The sequence below is a fragment of the Seriola dumerili genome, unplaced genomic scaffold (genome assembly GCF_002260705.1).
Source record: "Seriola dumerili isolate Sdu_G_001 unplaced genomic scaffold, Sdu_1.0 BDQW01000242.1, whole genome shotgun sequence".
In the NCBI taxonomy this organism is placed as follows: Eukaryota; Metazoa; Chordata; class Actinopteri; order Carangiformes; family Carangidae; genus Seriola; species Seriola dumerili.
Window position 1 is genome coordinate 2319285 of NW_019174497.1, and position 21740 is coordinate 2341024.

Here is a 21740-nt window from a genome sequence, read left to right on the forward strand (position 1 = left end):
GGGGGGGGGGGGTATAGGTGGCACCACCACTGGGGCTTGTGTTTAATCTGGTAGGAGGAGTGTTATGTTTGGTCAGGCTCCTAATTAGACTTGGTCTGATGCTTCACTGGGGAGCCTCTGACCTGCTAGCTGTCAAATTACTGCTGCTCCACTTCCACAAAGACTCTACTGGCTACACAAGGACATGGACCCAGTTCTTGAAGAAATCTAATAGGTTAGCTGCTCCAGTCTAGAGTAATTCCTTGTTAACCTCTATTTGATTGTGGGACTCTTTTCTCTGTGGTCCAAAGTATAGATTGATTATGGTAGAATGTGAAGGCTAGGCCCCTAAAATATTATCAGAATCAATAGATGAGATCAATTTAGTCCAGCCCAAAATTAGAGATGACAGCAATTTTCATTGTGTCCTGTCATGTCCGTTTAACTCTGGATTCAGCAGCTATGTGTGAGGCAATGCTTCAAGTTTTATTCAATTATTTTGCAGACAACAATGTAATTTTGTAATTAGCAAGAGTGGTTTTGGAAATGACTCATACTCTGATGAATGGACGCCATCTGCTTGGACAGGGCTGTCATATTTCCAACACAAGGGGGCAGCAGAATGTAAGAAGGGGAGGGGGGAGGGGGAAGGGGGGGTGAGAAATAGGTGCTAAGGGGTACAGTACCTCCATAGTCTGAGAGTGATGCATGGTTTTGATTGCATTCTGTGCCATTGCCCTGGTAGCAAATGTGACAAACGCACAGCCTGTAGGGGGGGAACAATAGGAGAGAGGGGGGGGAGGGGGGGGGACAAGAAGAAACAAAACAAGACAAAAGGTTTGGACAACTCGTTATGAACCCCAAAAAACACATTACAGTACAGAGAATGGCAACTCCCAAGCACACAGAACCACCCTCACTGGTTAGCACACGGAGAAAGAACACAACAAGGAGAACAGTAACACGTGTCACATGAGCACAGTGATCGACGGATTAAATAGCCACCCAAAGAGGCTTGACTATGTGGTGTCATGGTGGAACAGTCAATGTGATTATATACACATAAAATGCACAAATACAAACACACCGAAAGGATTTGATTTGCTGAAATATGTAAGATCTGCAAAAACATCAGAGGGTCATATGGTCCATTCCAAACTGTGGCTGCACTGCGTACAATTATGAGAAAAGAGCAGAAATTCTGGCTAACTGTCTCTGCTATGAGGTTTTATCATGTATACGTCAACATGAGAGCCCTGTGCCGCCTACTATCTGAGGCTTTATGCAGCAGAGAGCTATGTAGGAGAAGCGACGACAGGCTAATTCCAGCCTTTGTAGAGTGTGATGAAGGAGGCGGTAAAGGAGGAGCTGAGCCGAGCTGAGCCGTCCGCCAGCTGAGCCCACGAACACCAGCAGCCAGCGGTTGCCAAGGCAACGGGCCATTGTGCCGGACAGCGAGTGCAGCGGCCCTTCACTGTGAGATGTGGAGGCTGAGTGTCACAGTGACAGGAGGATAGACTATGGGCATGGAATGGGTGCCACTGGAGGTGAATAGCACTTGATTTGGGGGTGGAGGGGGACGAAATGAAGAAGCAGGGAGGGGCCTGTATAAATACTTTGTGAGAATATGTACTCGGCTACACTGAAGGTGGCCGCTGCAAGGCCAAGAACACAGTGCCTACACCTACCTCTGCTCTGACCATCTGGTCCCCGGAGAATTCGGCACTCTTCGATCTGTCCGAAAGACGAGAACATCATTCTGACCTCGTTCTCGCCATATTTCTTTGAAACCATTCCGACAAAGAGTTTTCTGTCTTCAACCGCTGCAGAAGGATGAAAAGAGAACAGCTATTCGGTTAAACCCAAACAATTATGGAGCTATGAAAGAAGCAGTTACATCAGGCAGTAAATCTTGCACCTCTATTTTTCTTGTTCAACCTCTCTCCTTGTCATGCTGCCACATTTTCTGCCTCTCACTCAAGGTGCCAGCTTCTTCTACAAATCTCTGCAACTTGCAGCTTTGTTTTCCTCAGTGTCTACTTCTCTAGACAGAGGCCTATATCATCCATTTGTGCTCTCCTGCAGATCCTCTGTACCTGGTCTTCTCTTCTCTCCTTGGTGTCTTTTAAAGCTCTTAATCCTCCTAGCCCCTGACACTATATAGAATCTATGTATTGCTGCACATTCCCTGAGCTAAGTCCTTCTCAGGCCTTCATTTTGGCATTAAATAGAGACAACAAAGCCCCTGTCCCCCATTTTTAAAACCTCAAACCCCATTGATCTTGGCTAAATTTTTCCTCAATAGACTTCATCTCTGTATCCTACCATCCTCTGGCTGGTGTCACACTGCATTTCAGATGAATCCACTTACCACTTGTTTTCTCACTGTCAGCGGGTTTCATCTGGATAGGATGATGCATCTGGGGAGAGAAAAAAAAAAAAAAAAAAAAAAGGGTAGAGAAATGGTTAACACCACATCTGTCACCCCCCCACCCCCATCTTCAAACATTTCTCTCTGCCTCTTGTTTTGTTCTTTCACTCTAAGCCCATCATCCCACACCACTGCCAGAATCGGGAGGAAGTGTCTATGAGTTGATGGCAGGGATCAAATTCCCCACTATCCAATTTCACTTCTCACTGAAGTGAAGACTCGTGATTGAACTTATCGATTCTTCCTGTCAACATCCCTCATCTTCTTTTGAACAGTTATACAGAGATGGTTTTTCAGAATTTGATATAATACTTTCTTAAGCCTCTATACATCACCATATTACATACACATACAAGGTGTGGCAAATCTGTGCTGTGAAAAATCTCATCTGAGTCAACTTCACATCTCTGAACACGTCGCCATTTCTCAAGCTGTGTTCATTTATGTGAGAAAGTGGATGCAGAACAACTGCTCATTTCTCTGTCATTTCAAGCCATTTAACGAACACTATTGTCCAAGGCGATGCACAGAACTTCAAGTGAATATATTTTTAGCACATTTACCTGTCATGTGACGTGAAAGAAGAAATAAATCTAGCTGCGAGATGCCTGAGCAGATTGTACATATGAAAAGCGGTGGGTTTGTTTTTGACGAGCACTATAGAGAAGCGGACAGATGGCCTACTCAGTATGGGAACTGGCTAGCGTCACTGACCAAGGAGAGCAAGGCACAGAAGGGAGAGAGAACAGGGAACGAGGAAACAAGCTTTTCTACTGTCACGCAAACCAAACTCAGTCACCTGCAGTCAATGCCAGTAACAGTATGACCAGGAGAGCTGAGCTGTTGGACCACACTTTATTTGAAATGTCTGGCTGATTGATAGTCCTCCAGTGAAGAGTGCCAGGCCTGTATACTCAGCCTGCTACACTCATTTATCAACCTGGTTCAATATTTACCTGTAACCTCACTGACAGTGGCTCCTTTTCCAATAGACTGAGCTATTGATTTAATCGACAGCTAGAGTTGTTTGGTATAGATTTAATTGATTGGAAGGAAAGTAATTTAGAATGGTGTATAGGCTGGGCAGATTTGTAGAGGTTTAACAAGCAACTGCACTTATTCCAGTTGACTGGGCTTTAATCTCACTATATAAATCAGGTGAGGAATTAAGAGACCACACTCTCACCAGGCTCCATTGTTAAAGAGACTTCAACTCGCCTAGTTTTATACCTCTAACTTAGGGAAATAAAAATGCAGATGTGCATCAATGATTCATGAAGACAAGCATTAATAATTTGTTCCACTTTGTGGCGATCGGATCCTGTGCCTCAGTGAATAACCTGCTGCCTGGTCAGGCATACTTTACCTGATACCTGGGCGTGTGTGTGTGTGTGTTGGGTCATCTTATCAATTCAGTGTGTTGAGGCTGAGGGAGTCCTTGGTGTGGTGTTCGTGCATAGTGGGGGTTGAGATATTTCTCAGGCCAGACAGGCGTTCAGTGAGCTGAGAGCTCATTATCGGCCAGCACACAGCTCACAGCCTGCACCAGGGATGTAGAGGGGCTCAAGCAGCTAAAAGCAGTCCATACTGTGCTTACTCACCCCACTTAAGGTCTTTATGTTGTGCAGTGCATTCTGGGCCTCCAGTGCAGCTTTTCTTGTATAAAAAGTTACAAAACAGCATCCTGCAGAGTGGAAAACAGGGACAAACAATGGGCGGGGAAGAGGGGGGAGACAGACAGTATTAGAACAACGCATACAGACAGTAAATACCACCAATACTGCGGAGGAAAGAAGCTAAATGGATGAAAGTATGTTCTCCACACATCACGTTAGAAACATGTGACAGGATATTCTTAGCACCAACTGTTAGATGGTGCACACAGCTCATGTAGGAGCTTGCAGCGAGGACAGTGGAGTAATGAGATAGTTGAAGGCTGTTGTGTGACATGATCATAGAGATGACGACAGGGTTAGATAGCTGTCAGGACGCACTGATGCACAGTCCACAGGTCAACACAGCTTGGGCAAGCCAGGGCACAGTACCAACAACCATCAACACATCAGAGAGAGTGGTGGCGCATTGCATAAGAATCCGATCACACTCAAACACACATACAGGAGGCACAACAACACCACAAAGAGACAAGAGAGAGCAGGAGTGAGAGCAAGGAAGAGGAATCACAGGAGAAGAGAGGTGGTGGGGGAGGGGGATGAAGAAAAGAAGAGCGGGGGAGGAAAAAAAAAAAAAGCCTCTCATCCTTCCGTCCCAGCAGACCGCCAGTGGCGTTCCAGCCTGTCAGTTTCACTGGGCTGGGGAAGTGGAGCACTGCAGCGTCTCTGACCTACATAGTGTGTATTATGCTGTTACTGGAGCTCCCAGGCCGCGGGGAGGGCTGTTGAACTCTAATATGCATCGAGCTGCTCTCTTCTCTCTCACAACCAGCTGAGTTCTCTCTTTCTCTGCTGCTTAGCCCTGCCTCCGATTTACTGGAGCTAAATAAACCATCCAGAGAGGCGTGATAGTTATCAGATGATTTTTTCATGACCTGCAGTAGACGTGACCTAAAAACAGCTGCAATCTGATGGCTCCTCAATAGGTCCATGGCAAAGTAAACAATCAAAATGGAAGTGGGATTACAGCAATTTCAAAGAATAAATCAAACAAAAGAAAGATTGATGACATAAGAAAGGGAAGAAGGGTGTATTATCTGCCATGCAAATAAACGTGAGCCTGACAGCATCAGGCCGTCATGCTTAGATGGAAACTGCCCCCCACTTCTCCCAGTAGGAGTATGATGACTGGGAAAGAAGGACGGCAGTCAAATTGATGGGCGTGGGGGTGCCGCAGCAACAAATTCCCCTCTCACAGACTGGGTGAGCGAAAGACGGCTGTGATCAGGCCAGATTATCTATTAGAATACATTAACATTGCATTAACATGTCAATAGGCCATCACAGCTGACACTCCGCATAGAACAGGGGAGGGCTCTGCTTAAAAAAAAAAAAAGAAAAAAGAAAAAAAAGGGGGCTTTGAACTCTTCAGCCTCCCACTGAACTGCACAGTGTTGGCTGTATATTTATATACACACACGACACATAATAAGGACCCTAGAGATTTTCTGGTAAACCACTGAACACACTCAGGATTATTTGGTGATGATGAGGTGTGAGTACATTTTGTTAAAAAGCCTGATCATGTGGATTCGAGTGGTGTGCTGGTGACAGGCTGTACTGCCGTTATGACGCTGACACACTAAAGGCTCTTTTTGACTGAGTAACCATCCCCAACACCCGGGTAACCATGAAGCCTGGATAAGACACTGATAACAGGTTAACAAGACTAGGTCAAAACCTGGTATATGTCTGGACCTCAATATGGTCAATGTGCGAAATTGATTTATTGTGAAAAGTAGCTCAATGTCTCTAAATGTCATAATACAGTGATTAACATATTCAGGAAATCATTGTGGAGGGAAGGCCTAAATATGTGCTGACAGGGTGATACTGCCAGCTCTCTTCTATGGAAAGGAGCCGACATTTTGTCCAAAAAGTTTTTAGATTTTTTCACGAGGTGCTTTTTTGAAAAAAAGTTGCTAGAGGGGTCTGAACTGCCGTTAATGTAGCAACAAACATCATTTTGAAAGAGCAACAGTCAATGCGGAAATGCCAACATTTGGCCGGCTGACCAATGATGCAACTTCATCACTAGTTAGTCAGCGACAGACATTTGCATTTATAGGACTGGCCCCGCAGTTGCAGTCTAGCCAAAAAGCAGCACCTTGACTGAGACTGAGATTTTGGAATGTGACGAGACAACACAGACTCATCTTGTTGCTTTTTGTAAATTACTTCTATGCAACTGATGTTTGCATGGATGCTAGGAAGGAGGGGGGAAGGGAAACTGAATGCCAGAAAGGCAGGTGATTCTAAAGCAGTGGCATTGCTGTGGTGTTTTAAGCCTGTCTCACTTATGAAAGGTAAAAAAATAAGGATAAACTGTGTTCAGTAGGTAAAATCACTGTTTCACCTAGCTGAACAAGCAGTCAGCCGACGATCTCTCTTAGACTGTCTACACCAACAATTTGGGGCTGATAAGGGTCAAATAGTGCCGGTGGTTCTGGACACACCTCACAACATTATGAGTTGGCCAGAGACCTTCAATGACAGCCAGACAGCTTGGTATGTCAGGATCGTGAAACCACTGTCCAGCATCAAACATGGTACCACCACATTAAAACCCAAGAGTGGATTAGTGCCTTTAGCCATAGTGAGTCATCCAACCATCAAGGGATTGAAATTTGGGTGGTGGTGTAAACCCAGGACAGTTACATAAGGGAAACTGTCGTTTACTTTATTCACCTGCAGTTAGTTACGGAAGACTGAGCACTTCCAGTGGCAGCTCTCTGCAGACAGCGGGCTTCCACTTCACAGTCTCCTCTAATTGCAACCTAAAGTGAATCGCTCATCTCGAGCACCATACCTAAGTGAGCGCATCGATGGATGTCTTAATGGAAAATTTCAGTTGAGCAACACTTCCTTCATACAATGCTGCTTTTAAACCAGTAAAGCAAAGTAAAAAGAAAAAAAAAATTCTATAAAGCAGGGTTATAAATTTTCTTTTGTTTTTTTTTTTTTTTAACCCTGCTGCAAAAGACTATTGAATCATCTCATCTGTAAGCACACATATAGGTGCACTGTGTGTACAGACGAGCAATGCTGTGCAACTCCTAAGGGGACTGTGCTGAAATGTGATGGTAGATGATGTGGCACTGTGCTTTTATACTCTGACCATACCTTTGCTTTGAGGGGGATTCTGGGTGCGATCACGGAGGATGTTGATCTGGTGCACAGCTCCAAAGGGCTCAAAAAGCTCTTTTAGTTCCGTTTCTGACCAGGAGCGTGGGATCTGTCCCACAAACATCTTGATGGAGTCTGGGTCCGGCTGGTCCAAATGCTCCAGCGACCCATTCATCTTGCTGCCGTTGCTAAGAGAAACAAGCAGAAAAAAATCTGTACTTAGTATACAAGGGTCTATACAAAATTCATTTCTTAAGTTTGAATCCGTGGTCTTGCATTAAGTTCACAAAGACATACCTAAATTCAACAATGAAGCACCAAGAATTACAGGATGACAGAACACTTCAATATCAAAAACAATGTGACAATCCTTTGAAATGCTTGCCCAATATCTAAACTAAAACGGAGGTTAGCAGCAGGCTAAAAAACAACTTATTGATATTAATTCTGTCACTTTGGTAGAAAGTGTAGTATGAAGTGTGTGGACACACTCTGTGAGCACAACTACCAACATGCAACCAATATATCTTTGTTGAATGAAACAAAAGAATCAATGAAATTAAACCACAGGAATGCAGTGTTCTTGACAGCTTACAGACAAGTGCTGCATTGCATCATGTTTTTTTTTTTTTTTTGTGGTGCATCGGTTTCTGTCAAGCTTATGTTAAAATCTAATGTAAACTTTAGAGTCACACAGTTAGCCTTGGGCACATCTGTTCTAGGGGAAGTAGTCTGCTACGACAAGATATTCTTCCATTTCAGGTCACAATAATGATGCAACAAATGTTTCTAGCACATCTGATAAATGTACACTATATATTGTTTCTGCCATACACCCTCAAATAATTTGTTAGTGATGTGCTGCTCCAAATTATTTTAAGAAAGATTTGCAATGTATTTGTCTGCAAAAAGAGCTTAATGAAAAAAAAAAAATCCAGTTGTGGAGGGCAGTTTGACAGCCATTATAAACCAATTATTTGTGGTAATTATTTGTGCAGTAGACAGTAAAAGTAGTAGCAATATTTTGGATTTTAGCAATAGACCCAGTTAAAAAAAAGAATATAATTTAATTAACAATGGATTTTAACAACCACATAAATAGTTTGAAATTATCCTTTTTAAATCCAAATACTTCCTGATGCACCTGTTTTCACCAATCATTTTTGAAGGAGTCAAATGCTTTAAAGAGCACTACATCCTGAGCAGTGTGGCTACTTAATGTGTACACCAAAGTAGATGCTGAAACACTATGTTGTTTATAATACTGGATGATGTAAACATTCTGAATTGCACAGTCAACTACTTAAGAACAACAATCTGAGTGACTGGGGGTAGTAGAGCAATGATGGCCATGAGTGAAATAATAAATCATGTCATTTTCCTTTGTGGCAAGCCTTTGGGAGAGAGAATCAATACCAGTGTACTTACAACTACGGCACCTTTGTCTCACTCACACAAAATCAAGCACACAAACATTTTCTGATGGCAGTAGAGACTCTGGAATAAGGCCTCAACAACAGCCATCCATGGGTACTGAGGGAGAGAGATCATGTTAAGCATAAAGCATCACTCCCAATACACGCTTCGGTATTGTAGAGTATCAAAAAGGGCCATGGATCACTGGTAAAAGACAGAAAATAGAGACTATGGTACACACACAGTCCGTAACTTCTTAAAACAACAATGCATAAGTGAGACTGACAAAAAGATACACTAATGTAGAAAAAACAAACAACAAACAGACCTTTGGACGCGAGCCATCCATCTCTTACAAATTGAGCCCAGCCGTTCCGCAGAAACACCAAACTCCTTGAGGGACTTAAATGACATACTAACAATTCACACTTCAGTTCTTGTTTTTATGAAATCCCACTCCACACTCAGTATGATTTTTTTTTTTTCCTGGAGGCTGTCAATACATTCGAATGATGATGACATATAAACTGATAAAAGCACCACAAACAAAAGCCTCTACACCAAAAAAGGGGTGAGTGCCCCCCTCCCACCAGCTCCGACAGCTACACGAAAACAGCACTGCAGAGCTCTAAACCTCCAAGAATCGCTGGTTAGCAGACAGAGATTTTGCAGTGCATCTCCTCCTCAGGCGCTTTGGCGATGGTACAGAGAGTAACCTACAGCTTCTTCACCACAGCAGGGGAACAATCACATATTGTTCCCCCATGCTGGAGAACACTATTCACCGTTCCTCTATAGCACAATGGGCCAAGTCAGAGGGATGCTTTGGAACACATCGAAGGCTACGTCTGCTAAGGCCACAGCACTGGTGTGTGAAACCATTTATCCAGTTTTGCCAGTGACACTGCGACGCCATTTTGCTGAGGGCCCTTTGATGAAATCTCGCTGTAAAAACGCTGCAAACCTCACTTGAAAAACTGGATTTGTGTCACAGCACACAAAAACACGAAGGCTCAAAATACTCCCTTTAACATTCATTCAACTCCTAAGCCTCCTGTAGCTGTGGATTGTCTCTTCAGTTTAGGACAGTGTTAGAGAGATTGTAACTGCAATAATACATTCTTTGGTTTTGCTATCTACTCAAACCAAAAATAACTGCAAAAAAACACAAAAATATCTATGTCATACATTTATACTACTCCATGAAATTGAGCAATTCCTTTCATAAAAATCATTGATTGTTTTACTTCACAGAACTATATACTGTACAGCGAACAAGTACACAGGCAAGCACGGTCATACTAAGAGCTGTGTGGACCACGAGAGTTAAAACTGGAGGACAGGGAAAACAGAAGCAACAGACATGATATTTAAAAGTGAAATTATTGCTCCTGGACAAGAAGTAGTCCGGCCTTTCATCTAACTCTCGGCAAGAAACTGAAGAAGTGATTCCTTTACAGGCATGGTAATTAGCTATAACTAGCCCTGCTAGCTTAGCCAACCTAAAGGTGACAGCTGCCTACAAGGATCAGTGTCTGCCAGTAGCATGTCAGTTTTAAGTGTCACTTGCTGATATAAACTAGTATCTATCAGTGGAACTGGAGTATCAAGCCGTTTAAGCAGCATAATATTATGTCAATACAGAAATGGCATTATGCCAATGCAAAGGTGCTGTCAATAGTTTCTACAGGAGTGAGTTTAAATGAAAACTCAATGGGCTCAGTGAGGTCAGAGTAACCCCTACACTGTTCAGTAAAGATATGTTGCTGTTGGTACTTTTTCCAATGTATTTAAGATTTAAGTTCCACAAATTCATTTTCATTCACCTCAGACATACACAAAATGTTGGCACATTATTGATAAGGGTACTGACTCAAAAATACTACAACTGATTCTGTCAATACTACCCCTACTGTTCCCTCCACCACCTGACTCAGTGCTCACAGACAGAAGTGATGAAGTCTTTTGCTGAGCTTCCACAAACAGCCCTGTGATGTGGCAGCTCATTGCACTCCAAGACGCCCTGCAGCAGCTGACGAGTCATTTGGAGCCAGAGCCACGACAGTTGCATGCTTACTGCTGCACCACCCATAAAAACAGGTGATTTATCTGGACCATGTGTCCTGTTGGTGAGCTCTGACCGTGCAAGTATGCCAGCGACACCTTTACTGTGCCCATAATAGAAAGCCAGCCAATTGGCCTGCTAATGTACATGATTTTGAAAGCTCAGCATTGTGCATTTGGACGATACTCATCCTTAAACCTCCAGGGGTCACACGGACAACACGTCACATGATTTTGTTTTGTCACCACTGCTGATGGAAAACAATTTCTTCACACTCCCTGCTATTTGTGGTCACTTACATTTTTTAAGAATCCCTTCTCTCACTGTAGTTTTAGAATTGCTATTTGGTGCTTGAAATGTCAATTTAACAATCACAATGTTGCTTTGATTATGATTTCGATCAAAAATAATCTTGTTAGGGCAACGCTGAACATAATGCTGAGTGGCTTCCTGTTTTGAGTAATAGACTAAAACTTGCTTCTTTGCCCGTTTAGGCAACCACTGCTGTCATGCTTTATTGGGGATTAAAAAAAGTCAAGGTTCACATAGACACACGTAATGCTTCTGAGAAAAGAGGAAAAATCTGTGAACTGAAACAGCTGTTTGCTAGTAATACCCTCAAAAAAAAACAAACAAAAAAAAACATTAGATGTTTCTTCTTTCAGGAAACCAGTGGCCTCATAAGCTGATTCAACAGGACACAGAATGCCTCTAATGCCTTGGTAATATCTTGACATCTGTCAAGTAGAACATAAAGGCTCTATAAAGGCTCTCTCTTCCAACTCCATCTATTTTCTCCACTACTACACAAAGAGGCAGAATATTTTTTGACAGGTTGAATAAGGTTTCACAAGCTTGGAATAAAAATATCCTCATGACAGGCTTGAAGTTAAAAACTGGCCACTGAAAACAGGAGCAGGATTTACAGAACATTTGCTGTAGGACCCATGACCAAAAAACACTCAAGATACACGGCCCAGGTTAGGAAAAACAAATGACGACTAAGAATCGATGTCGCTTGCGGCCAGAAACTGGAGGACAATGTGTTATTTGATTTCTGTACCAAGTGGTCGGCCCTAATCAGCAAACTGTGATTCTGATGAGAAGTTATTAAGATATTTTCCTCCTGGCGTTAACTCCAGCTCAGCTCAATATGGCTTGATTTCATTGTTACATTTCCCCTGATGAAGACAGACATGTTCAATCAGCCTCTGAATGGGCTGCATGTTAACAGACGGCCAGCATCTGATGACAAGGCCCGCCCCATTAGCCCCATAATCACACCAAGTGTCCCTGGTGATTATGGATGACGTTGCCAAAGTAAAGCTTGTGTGAACGAACAGTGAAACAACTGATGAAATAAACCGTGCTCACACCTCTGTCAGCGTAAGATGGAGCATGAATCTAAATCTTCAGGTGGAGCTCACAGAACAGGCAGCAGCTTTGCCGTAAGAGACATTTGCCCACTAAAAGCAGCAATTACTCTTGATTACTTTGACAGAGTGTGCTTACTGCACTGACTTACTCAGTCACCTATTATCCTAACCTGTGATAGGCCACGTAACATCTCTAATACAAAACCTTAATAAACATGTAACTTTTTGCATTCACTTTATGTATTACATACCACAAATTCCTCTATGGTTGTGTCCAAAATCCCTCATTTGCTAATTCCTATAAAAGACACTCAGTAGGTTACACCGAAGTGAGCAGTGAAATGAGACTTCAGACACTTTTTAAATGTCATCATCTTGTGTCATCACTGGCGTAGAGTCAAACAATGGTGATTTCCACTGATGACAGAAGAGGTTGCACTCAATGACAAGAAATTCATTTATTTACAAAAGAAAACCTTTCTGGCTGTCTGGTCTTCATCAGTGTCACAATCACTCCCCTTTCTATATTTTTTTCTTTAACACATCAAAACTGATAACTAACTGTATATAAGTCGATGGTGGATCTACTGAAGAGATCCCACATTTTTCTGTGTCCAGCTAGTTCCTACCTTCTTTTCTGGTCCAATGCTGGATGCTCATTGACTGTCATGTATGCGATGTGTATGCAAGCATGTTTGCCTTGCCATGTGCAATGCTAATTTCCTTGACAGGAATCACCTATGTGTTTATCATTTTAAAATGCAGCTACACTGCATTCACACCTACTGGAAATACTATACTATACTACATTTAGGCGAAGGGTGGCGTCCGGGTGGAGCATGCAGGAAGCAGAATAGAAACGTCTTCAACATGCCCACTCGCTCGCTGTGAATTCTCCGTACAATAACCTGCTCTATTCACACACGGGCTCAATCTGACATTACACAGACTTTATACTGGGGAGCTGGCAGGGTCAAGTTCATTTAATGTCCGGTTCTCCTGATGCAGACATTTGTGATCACACATGCAGCTTCCCCAGGTAATGTCTAGAAAAGTTCAAGGTTGTAGTGCATGTGTGAAAGCAGCTATTGTGACACTGATGATGGCCAGATGAACGAAAACACTGTCTTTTGTAAGTGATTTCACTGTCATCATTAATTATTATAAGGATAACACACCAATTCTTCTGAGTACAGTGGGAAGTCTACATGTAAATTGTCAGATGTATAAAATCAGACACTTTACACTGTGGGACAGTGAGCAAGAAAATGATGTACATGCCATGGATAGTTAATTTTTTGTTTTCATTATTTATTAATCTACAGGTTATTTTCTTGATTAACTGCTTTGCCTGTAAAATGTAATTGGTAAAAAAAAATTCCTTTTATAGTTTCCCATAGCTGAAGGTGATGCGTTCAAATGGCTTGTTTTACTGGACGATCACAAAAAATTAAAAGAAAATGCATCAAATTCTCAAATTTAAGAAGCTGGAACCGGGAAATATTTGTCTAAATTGGCATTTACTAAAACGATTAGTCAATTATCAAAGAAGTTGTAGTTTAATTTTCTGTCAAATGAATAATAAATTAATTGTTGCAATTCTAACTTTTGTTTCATTTTTAGGGAGATAAAATTCACATTCACCATTCAACACTTGCATAAAATAGGACAATAAATATAATGCACTATATATTAATTAATGAATAAGTTCACACACAGCCGATACCTGCAGTGCACAGACGCTTTCTGCTCCACAAAAGCATCAATTCAGAATTGGTTCTCTTGTTATCACATCCTCTAAATCCAATCCATTACTGCTTCTCTTGACTTGACACTGAAGAAGTGCTTTTTTCAGCCAATCAGCTGATTCCACTTCATGTGGACTGCAGGCACAGAGCATAAGCTCACAAGCATACCGACCTAGACAGTGAATAATCTTGAAAACATTATGCTAATTGATACACAATTTCAGAATCACGAGCTCAGTTCATATTGCTGCTTCAACATGCTGCTAGTGTAGACTTTGGTTAATGTCTAAACAGCCAGGCAGTACTGACATTTTTTTATGGACATGGTGGGTGAATCTAGTCTTATGTAACACTGCCCCACAATATCTTTTGTTTGCAAAGTTTGCAGAAGAATTTGCTCAACCTTCGATCACACCACCCCACACTGGAGATAGGGGACTTGATTATGAGCTTTCCAAGGCTATGTGCATGTAGCTCCAGGACAGCTAGTCTTGTAATTATTGATGCACCATGCTAGCAGCAGGAGCAGAGAAACAGGTGACAGGCTAGATCAGAGCCCTCCTGCTCTTGGCCGTCAACATCTGGCTGCAAGGCACTCTCCCACCACCGCCCTCACAGCAAAGGAAGAGAACAGAACAGCTGGCCTGAGCAGCCCCGGACCCTGTGCCAAGATCCTACACTTCGCACAGATCAACAGCTCCCCGGCCACAACAAAAAGGATCACTGTGACGCTTAGCTTACTGACATAGCACTATGGCTGTGTTGACTGCCAAAGGATCACGTTTAAGCCCTGATAGTCACTCTCACTGTCAACAATCAGAGGGATGAATCAATCAAATATAGCTGGGGCAAGATGTAATCACCACCTCACTGCTGGCAAGTATTACAGATGAGATATTCTTCAAAAAATACTCTTCAAAAGTGTAAAATATTATTTGAAAAATGGGAATTTTTGGCAGTTTCTATTCGTATCTAAGATTACAATTAAGCATCAAAACAGCTGGCTGCAGCTAATCACAGTTCAAGCTATGACTAATCAATTAATTGATTAGCCAATTGTAAAAAGTAATTTGCAACTATTTTTATAAAAAATTAAATGTCTCTTTTTTTTTCAAGCAAAAAGGCCTGGCGAGAATTTGAAGCTTTTTTTGTTTTACATTACAGTAGATTTGGATTGTTCAAATAAAACAAGATATTTAACCAAGACATCTTGTGACCTCAGATATTGAAAGGGGCAATTTTCAGTTTTCTCATGCTTCACAGACCAAACAATTCATCAAGAAAATAAGATTTATGAAAATAATGGTTTGTTGGCCCTGATCATAGTAGAATAAGATGAATGGTAAAGCATCTGAAAGCACAGCTCAAGAATTGACCTTGCAGCCATTCATACAAACCCCACTGACCTAATTTAATGAAAAGAACAGAGAAAATGCTTTTAAGAATCACTCTTACAAGAGACCAGGCAGACTACTACATGAAAGGGCAGGGCCCGTTTTGTTACAATATAAAGATAGCATTCCTGAAAGTACAAACATTTAAATTTTAAACAGTCCTGTAAAAGCATGCTGTGGTTTTGATCATGTTTTTGTCAAACGGGATTAGCTGAAGTTATGACGAGGACAGGAGCCATTATATGGACCCCTGTGCTTGGTCTTTTTCTCCCTTGTTTACATGCCCTGTCACAAGATTTCCATTAATGGCTCAATAATGTAGGAAACCACGTGTTTAGTGCCGTTAAGTAAGCACTCTACATTCAACATGGAGGGGGGCACCAGTGTCTGAGAGCTACAGCTAGCGATACGAGCTAGCTCGGCAGCTAGCAGACACAGCCCGTGTGCCGCCTACCAACAAGGTCCACTCAAGCTGTTGAGTTTAAGCCAATAACACAGACAACAAGCAGATATTAAGTCGGCAACATAATGTATTATTAGCAAACTTTAGGTCAACTTAATGCGGTAACTCTACTCAAGGCACTTCCCTATCAACCCGTTCATTATTGACCGATTTAACACCTACCGTTTGCAGAACACACGACAACGTAAACTTGTCCACTTCTAAATAACTAACTAAAGCGCCACACAATGAGGTGGTGCTGTGTTAGAGTAGCACAAAAGACACCCCAGACTGTTGTTTTAGACGCTAATCGATGCTGTTTTTTGGAGCTGATACCGAAACGTGTGATCTCCGGAAGCACATGTCACTTGACTATTGTAGCGCCGAGCAAACTGCGTTTTCCTCCAGTCACTGAGAGTAAGACGTGTTAGCTCAGAAGGTGTGGGCTCGGTCGTAGTTAGGAGTGGTGTTATATTTACTTAACCGACTTCTGTTGTGGTTACACTCGTTATGATCGAAGTTGGTCAAACTACTTCAACTCCAGGTGAGCGTACCGTGTCATTAGCAACGTTAGCATCCCAGTTGCCAGTTAAGCTAACGTTAGCCAACTCCCAACTCGCCCCGAACTGTCTCTGTTTTTTTGTTTCTCTCTCTACAAGCACTCACAAATGTTTAGCTTGGCAAAGACAACGCAACACAAATCGATAGTTGGATTACTTACATTGTGTCACTCGAAGTCATTAACCGACTTTCCGTCAGAGGGTGGAAATCTAGGTTGAACGCCGAAGTCATGCTCAAAACACCGTCTATCTAACAATGAGAAGCGACGTCCGCTCACTCACAAGAGGCTCAACTCCTGCGAGACGGCGAGAAGACGAAGCAGAACAGGTGCAGGGAGGGGGCGTCTTCTTCAAAACTGCATGAGAGAGCGAGGGAGAGAGAGAGAGGGGGCACCGGTATCCGCCTTATTCCTTCCTCCTAATTTCTCTATCGTCCCCGATTGAAATAATTTCAGGCAAGCCGCTGTCACACTGCACACCGAGCTGCAGCAAACCAGAGGCGTGGCCTCTTCAACAAAAGTCTGAAACCATGCTGCCTACTGCTGCTGCTGCTGCTGCTGCCACTCAGCAAGCCACACTGTGCTTCTACCCCGATGTTAAATTATTGTAATGGCCCTATTGGGACGAGTACACGGTGCTCTATAGAGAGTTGACTGACCTATTTGTAGATTATGATGTTTTATCTGCTGTGGCATCACCATAATATCCCTGTAATGACTCCTACAGCATTTTCAGAAAGAAAAAATTCACATTAGAAGAATCAGATCCTGTCAAGCCTTACTGTGAAAGGAGGCTAGTCTGTGGATGAGTCAGGGATCTAATGATCCTTATTAGAGAGACATTTATAGTGTTTAAATATAGTACCCAGGTCATTACCATCATGATTAATAGTGCTGCTCCTGTTTCCATATTTTCCATTGGAATCTAAATTAGGCACCTGGCCTTCTTTATTGGGTTAGTCAAATAAATAAGATCATTTGCAGCTTGTCCATTGCCTTGTATTGTGGATAGGTGAATAAATCACTTCAAAACAAAAGTAAGATTGTTAAAATCCAGTTTTTCTGGCTGTCTTCACTCTTGCTTTCCCCCAAGGTCATAGGTCATGTTCCCTTTTGTGCTGGGCTGTTGTTCCCCTGGGGGAGGGGGAGCCTATCTTCTTTTGTTGTGCTGGACTTGCAGGGCGAGGCCTCTACACTTGGGGGAAAGGTAGGAGGGGTCGTTGTCAAGTACTGTTTGCCTTAGTAGAGAGGAAGGGTGGGGGGGCCCAGCCTAATTATCAAACCATTCATTATTGCTCCAGCAGCTGCACAATCCAAAAATATTATTCATAGCGAGTGTTAAGAAACATCCCATTTATGAAATCCGACTTAATCCTTGTATCCATAGCAATTTCAAGGCAACCTGGCATCAGGGCAGAGTATTCTCTATTAAATGGTGCCTAAAAGAGGTTTGTATGCATAATGTAATATGCGACCTATTTTGTCATACATGCAGACAAGCCCACTTTGCGACATGCATTACCATTATGCTTGAGGGCCTGCTATAAAAAGGTAGTCTAAACATCTCTGGAGAATCAGGTTTCATTAAGATGGAGGAAAAATACAATAATGTCATCCCATCTGCAGCATCCACATATTTCCTTTGACTCAATTAGATCTCAGGGGATCTTGTTGAATAGATTTGTTATAAAAGAAGCAGGATTCTTGTAAAGAGCAGCCCTGTTTCCCTTGTGGGTGTACAATACATACAATACACAGTACAGTTTTCTGTGCGGTACATAATGCCATCATAACAGTTTATTTCTACCATCTGGCATGCATCTCCTTGGCTTTTCTTTAGGGATGTGTGTTGGAGTGGATTCCAGAGGCCAATGCCTAGTTGCTGGCACCTTCTAATACTGGCCTCCTGTTCTTAATCTGAGATTATTACTACTGTAATCCTATCATAATCCTCCACACGTACCATGCTTTTGTTGTTTACATCAAATGTTTTCCCCTCATGCAGTGAAACTGAAGTCCCAAGGGTCAGTCATCACTGTCCAGCGTTTAAATTTGCACCCTTTCATGACAAACTGCACAAATAAAATTAGCCCAGCTTCAAACAAAAATTGGCCACATTGTGTCTTTTCAAATACGTCATCTTGAATTTGAAGGCACACTTTTTCTAAGCTCTGCCTTTCCTGAAAGTAATGGCGACCAACTGAAAATGGAGAGATGGAACTTCATCAGCTCTCTAGAGGAAATCCACTGTGTCGAGATATTCTAAGCACATATGATAAAACCATTTTATCAATGTCCAGTTTCCCTAAATTTATGCAAATTCCACAATGGATAGAAACATTTCTTCTTGTTCTTTTAAAGATAATTGGTATTTTTTGTTGTGTTTTAATGAGGAAGTACAGGAAGGCCCTGGATGGTTTCAGTAGATATGTAGTCACACAGCTTTGTGTTTTTCAGTCAACTGTGCAATTCAGAGGGAAACACCTGCATCACTAACACATTCATTATTTATAGTTTATGCAAGTGTCTGAGCCCTTGTGGAACTTTGAATAGAAGAGGAATGGAAATTTAATGATATGACAATGCAAAGCTATTGATCTTCCTATTCCAATTACATTATAACCATTTAAAAGTAAAGCAGTACTACTGAGTGAATTCATTTTATGTTGTGAAGATGGGATTAATTTAATCAGCCAAATTTATGAGATTCAAATAAATAGTTTCTGGGTTCCTGGAAAAAAAAATATGTAGGGAAACCAGGAGAACACACTGCGCACAGTCACAATCACAGCAGGAAGAACGCCTCAACTGGAAACAATACATCCTATGACAATATCCAGCCTAGACAAAGAGGCAGTCCAAATACGGGCTGCTCCACAAAAGCTAGCCCAGATTTGAATGAGGGGCCAACCCCAACGTACCTCATAGGCAGGTCTTCATTCCTGACAGAGATCCCGGCCGCAGAGGGGGGACAGCGCATGCTGTTGGCATACAAACTCTGCACCAGGGCCAGCTCAGAAGAGTGTTCCAACATCGGTGCTCTGGAAAAATCCACCCGGTGTAATGGACACTTTCTTCTCTTTCCCTCTTTCCTCTATGTGTTTCTCTCCCTTCTCTGTCTCCCGCCCACTCCTTCTCCTCGGTTTAGTGCAGCAGAGCGGCGCCCACCCCCTTTGCTGACTGGCGTGGCTGAAATAATCCTCTCTGACAGCTCATCATGCGCTAATGCATTGTGCTGCCTGCGGCAGCCCAGTTTGCAGGCTGTAAAGCTGTGGCCACAGTAGCACTCCTGCACTAATTGACACCCATATTAGGAAAACTTCAGGAAATTGGACATGGATGATTTATTCCCACTGTCAGATTGGGGAAAAATAGAAGAAGCAACGACAAAGTTGCCACAAGAGCTCATCCACAAGTCCTGATTTTGTGGCATGCCTCTGTGGATGTTGGCATGTATGTGAATCAGTACAGTGCTCCAAATAAAGGCCAAGGCCAGGCATAGTCTTGGAAATGGATTATTAAACCTGGTATCCTCATAACTGTGCCCATTGCCCATTATGTTCATAATTCATTAAACATTCTGCTCATCTCTCAACACCTGTACATACTGCAGGTAAACATTATAACCATTCTCTGCTCAGCTCCTGTGACTTGGCTGATAACAAACCAGTGGGTGGCAGGTAAAGAGCTTTTCTTGACAGCCTCATGTCATTATTATTCTGGAGTAGATAGGGATACAGATAGCCTGCCAGAACATAAGCAAACATTACAGTCAGAATGAATACTTGTTAAATAAAGTCACAGTACAGTACTGTCACTATTATTCACCATCAGGCTGCAGTCAATCTATGCTGGGACTGAAATACCTGCAGTTGATTTAACTGCCAGTGACTATGGTACAGGCCCACCTGTGGTCCTACCTGTAGTACTTCAGTGCATAATGTACATGTACTCTTGTACTTCTGTGTAATTCTGCAGAAAGATGTGGGGTAGGAAGTGGTTCTCCACATTACAACTGAATAACTGGAAACGGTAGCCAGGAATCTGCAGGATTCAGAGTGAAGAGACTGAACAGCAGAGTTTTATCAAGAGATGCCTGGCATGTCAATTTGCATGGGACAAAGCTCATTTGCCTCTGCTTTGAGCCTCATAGTTTGAAATATGACGAAGGCAAAGCAGCTGCTGAACACCGGTGAACTTATAATGAATCCTGTCATAACTGACACGCTTAAAGCATGTTTTGCTATCATTATGCCATCTGATTAAAAATTAAAGAGCAATTTGTCACAATATTCTTTGTACAAAACCCAGGAGAAATCAAATCTAGGTCTCATCCTCCCATAGGTGTTGTGTCCCTTTAGCGTAACTTGACATTAAGTAGGAAAGTCATCTGAAACAAGGTCATGTCATTGTGTGCTGGTATCAGTATAGTTGAGAAAATCAGCATGAAGGGGCTCCACTTCCTCTGATCATGGCACAAATCCTCCTCATTTTCAGCCCCGCTCTTTCTGCTGACATAAATATTTTAAACACCGATGTTGAAATCCAGTTCTGTATGATGTGTTGCTGCTTAGTATGTCTGTCAGTGCCACAAGCGTCATGCGGAGCACAGACTAACTGAAGGTCTTTCTTCCTGCTCTGATCCACCAACATGTAGAAGCACTAAAAAGGCACAGTATGATAACACTGCGTGCAGTAATGGTTTACAGTTGAAACTAACATGAAATTGGTACAGGAATGCTGGAAGAAATACATGTATAATGCAGTGAAATTCTGAAAGCTGGAAGTGAATGCAGCAAAGATTCGTTGCTTTTACATCCACATCCTGTTCACATCTACAGTGAAAGGAAAAAGGGCTGTAAGTAGATCTTAGCGCATGCTGCAGCTGAAAAATAAAAGCACTCATGCTTGTCGTGTAATAAGTCAACTAACAGCACATATTTACAGCACTGCAGGTGGTCTCATGTTGAGTGAAAGCAGCCATCAGCTTTCCCTTTTTACCACTTGTCGGGTCCCTTGGGACTGAGCAAATTCTGTCTGTGTTTTTGTAGGTTAAAAGTGAAACTGTTACGGCTCGGTGCACATTGTGCTCTGTAGCGTGTACTAATGCTAAGCACTGTTTGCATGAGTTTTCACGTTGAAGAAGTATAACTAATTTGGCACTTGAATTTGAAACATTATCACCCGTTTATATATAAATAAGCAGCATGTGTTGAATTATAGCAGCATCATATCCTGTTTAAAAGGCACTGTAGATTCAAGTGAAATATTTTTACATCATAAGAAATCAAGATTTAATCTTTTTTATGTCAGACATGCCAGAGCTCTATCTTTACTGCCACTGCGCAGTTAAATTTATGATCCAACAGATGCTATCAACAAGCTTTGACTGTACGAGACCTGACACCAGCATGTGTGATTGAAGAGGGAGGGCGAGGGCCCCCACAGCCACGAGTGGAGCATGTTTGCATTAGACACTTCAGTAGAGGATACTGCAGTGGAGCTCTGACCTTTTTGACAGTTTAATTCAT

At 42.3% G+C, this 21740-nt stretch overlaps 1 protein-coding gene across 4 annotated transcripts in view; it reads right to left on the reverse strand.

The window, feature by feature from the left end:
* The window catches only part of LOC111229861 (CUGBP Elav-like family member 2), a 26141-nt gene extending 6898 nt beyond the window's left edge, over window positions 1-19243 (reverse strand). For 2 of the 4 annotated variants that reach the window (XM_022756354.1, XM_022756353.1), the window contains exons 1-6: window positions 19131-19243; window positions 7207-7397; window positions 4012-4094; window positions 2351-2399; window positions 1668-1802; window positions 666-745 (exon numbers count right to left, since the gene is read on the reverse strand). In XM_022756354.1, the coding sequence (XP_022612075.1) occupies window positions 666-745; window positions 1668-1802; window positions 2351-2399; window positions 4012-4094; window positions 7207-7397; window positions 19131-19243 (651 nt within the window). Of the gene's footprint in view, window positions 1-665; window positions 746-1667; window positions 1803-2350; window positions 2400-4011; window positions 4095-7206; window positions 7398-16371; window positions 16527-19130 lie in introns of those variants that run through there. The other 2 variants (XM_022756356.1, XM_022756355.1) reach the window with 1 other exon arrangement.
* Window positions 19244-21740: the final 2497 nt, after the last annotated feature.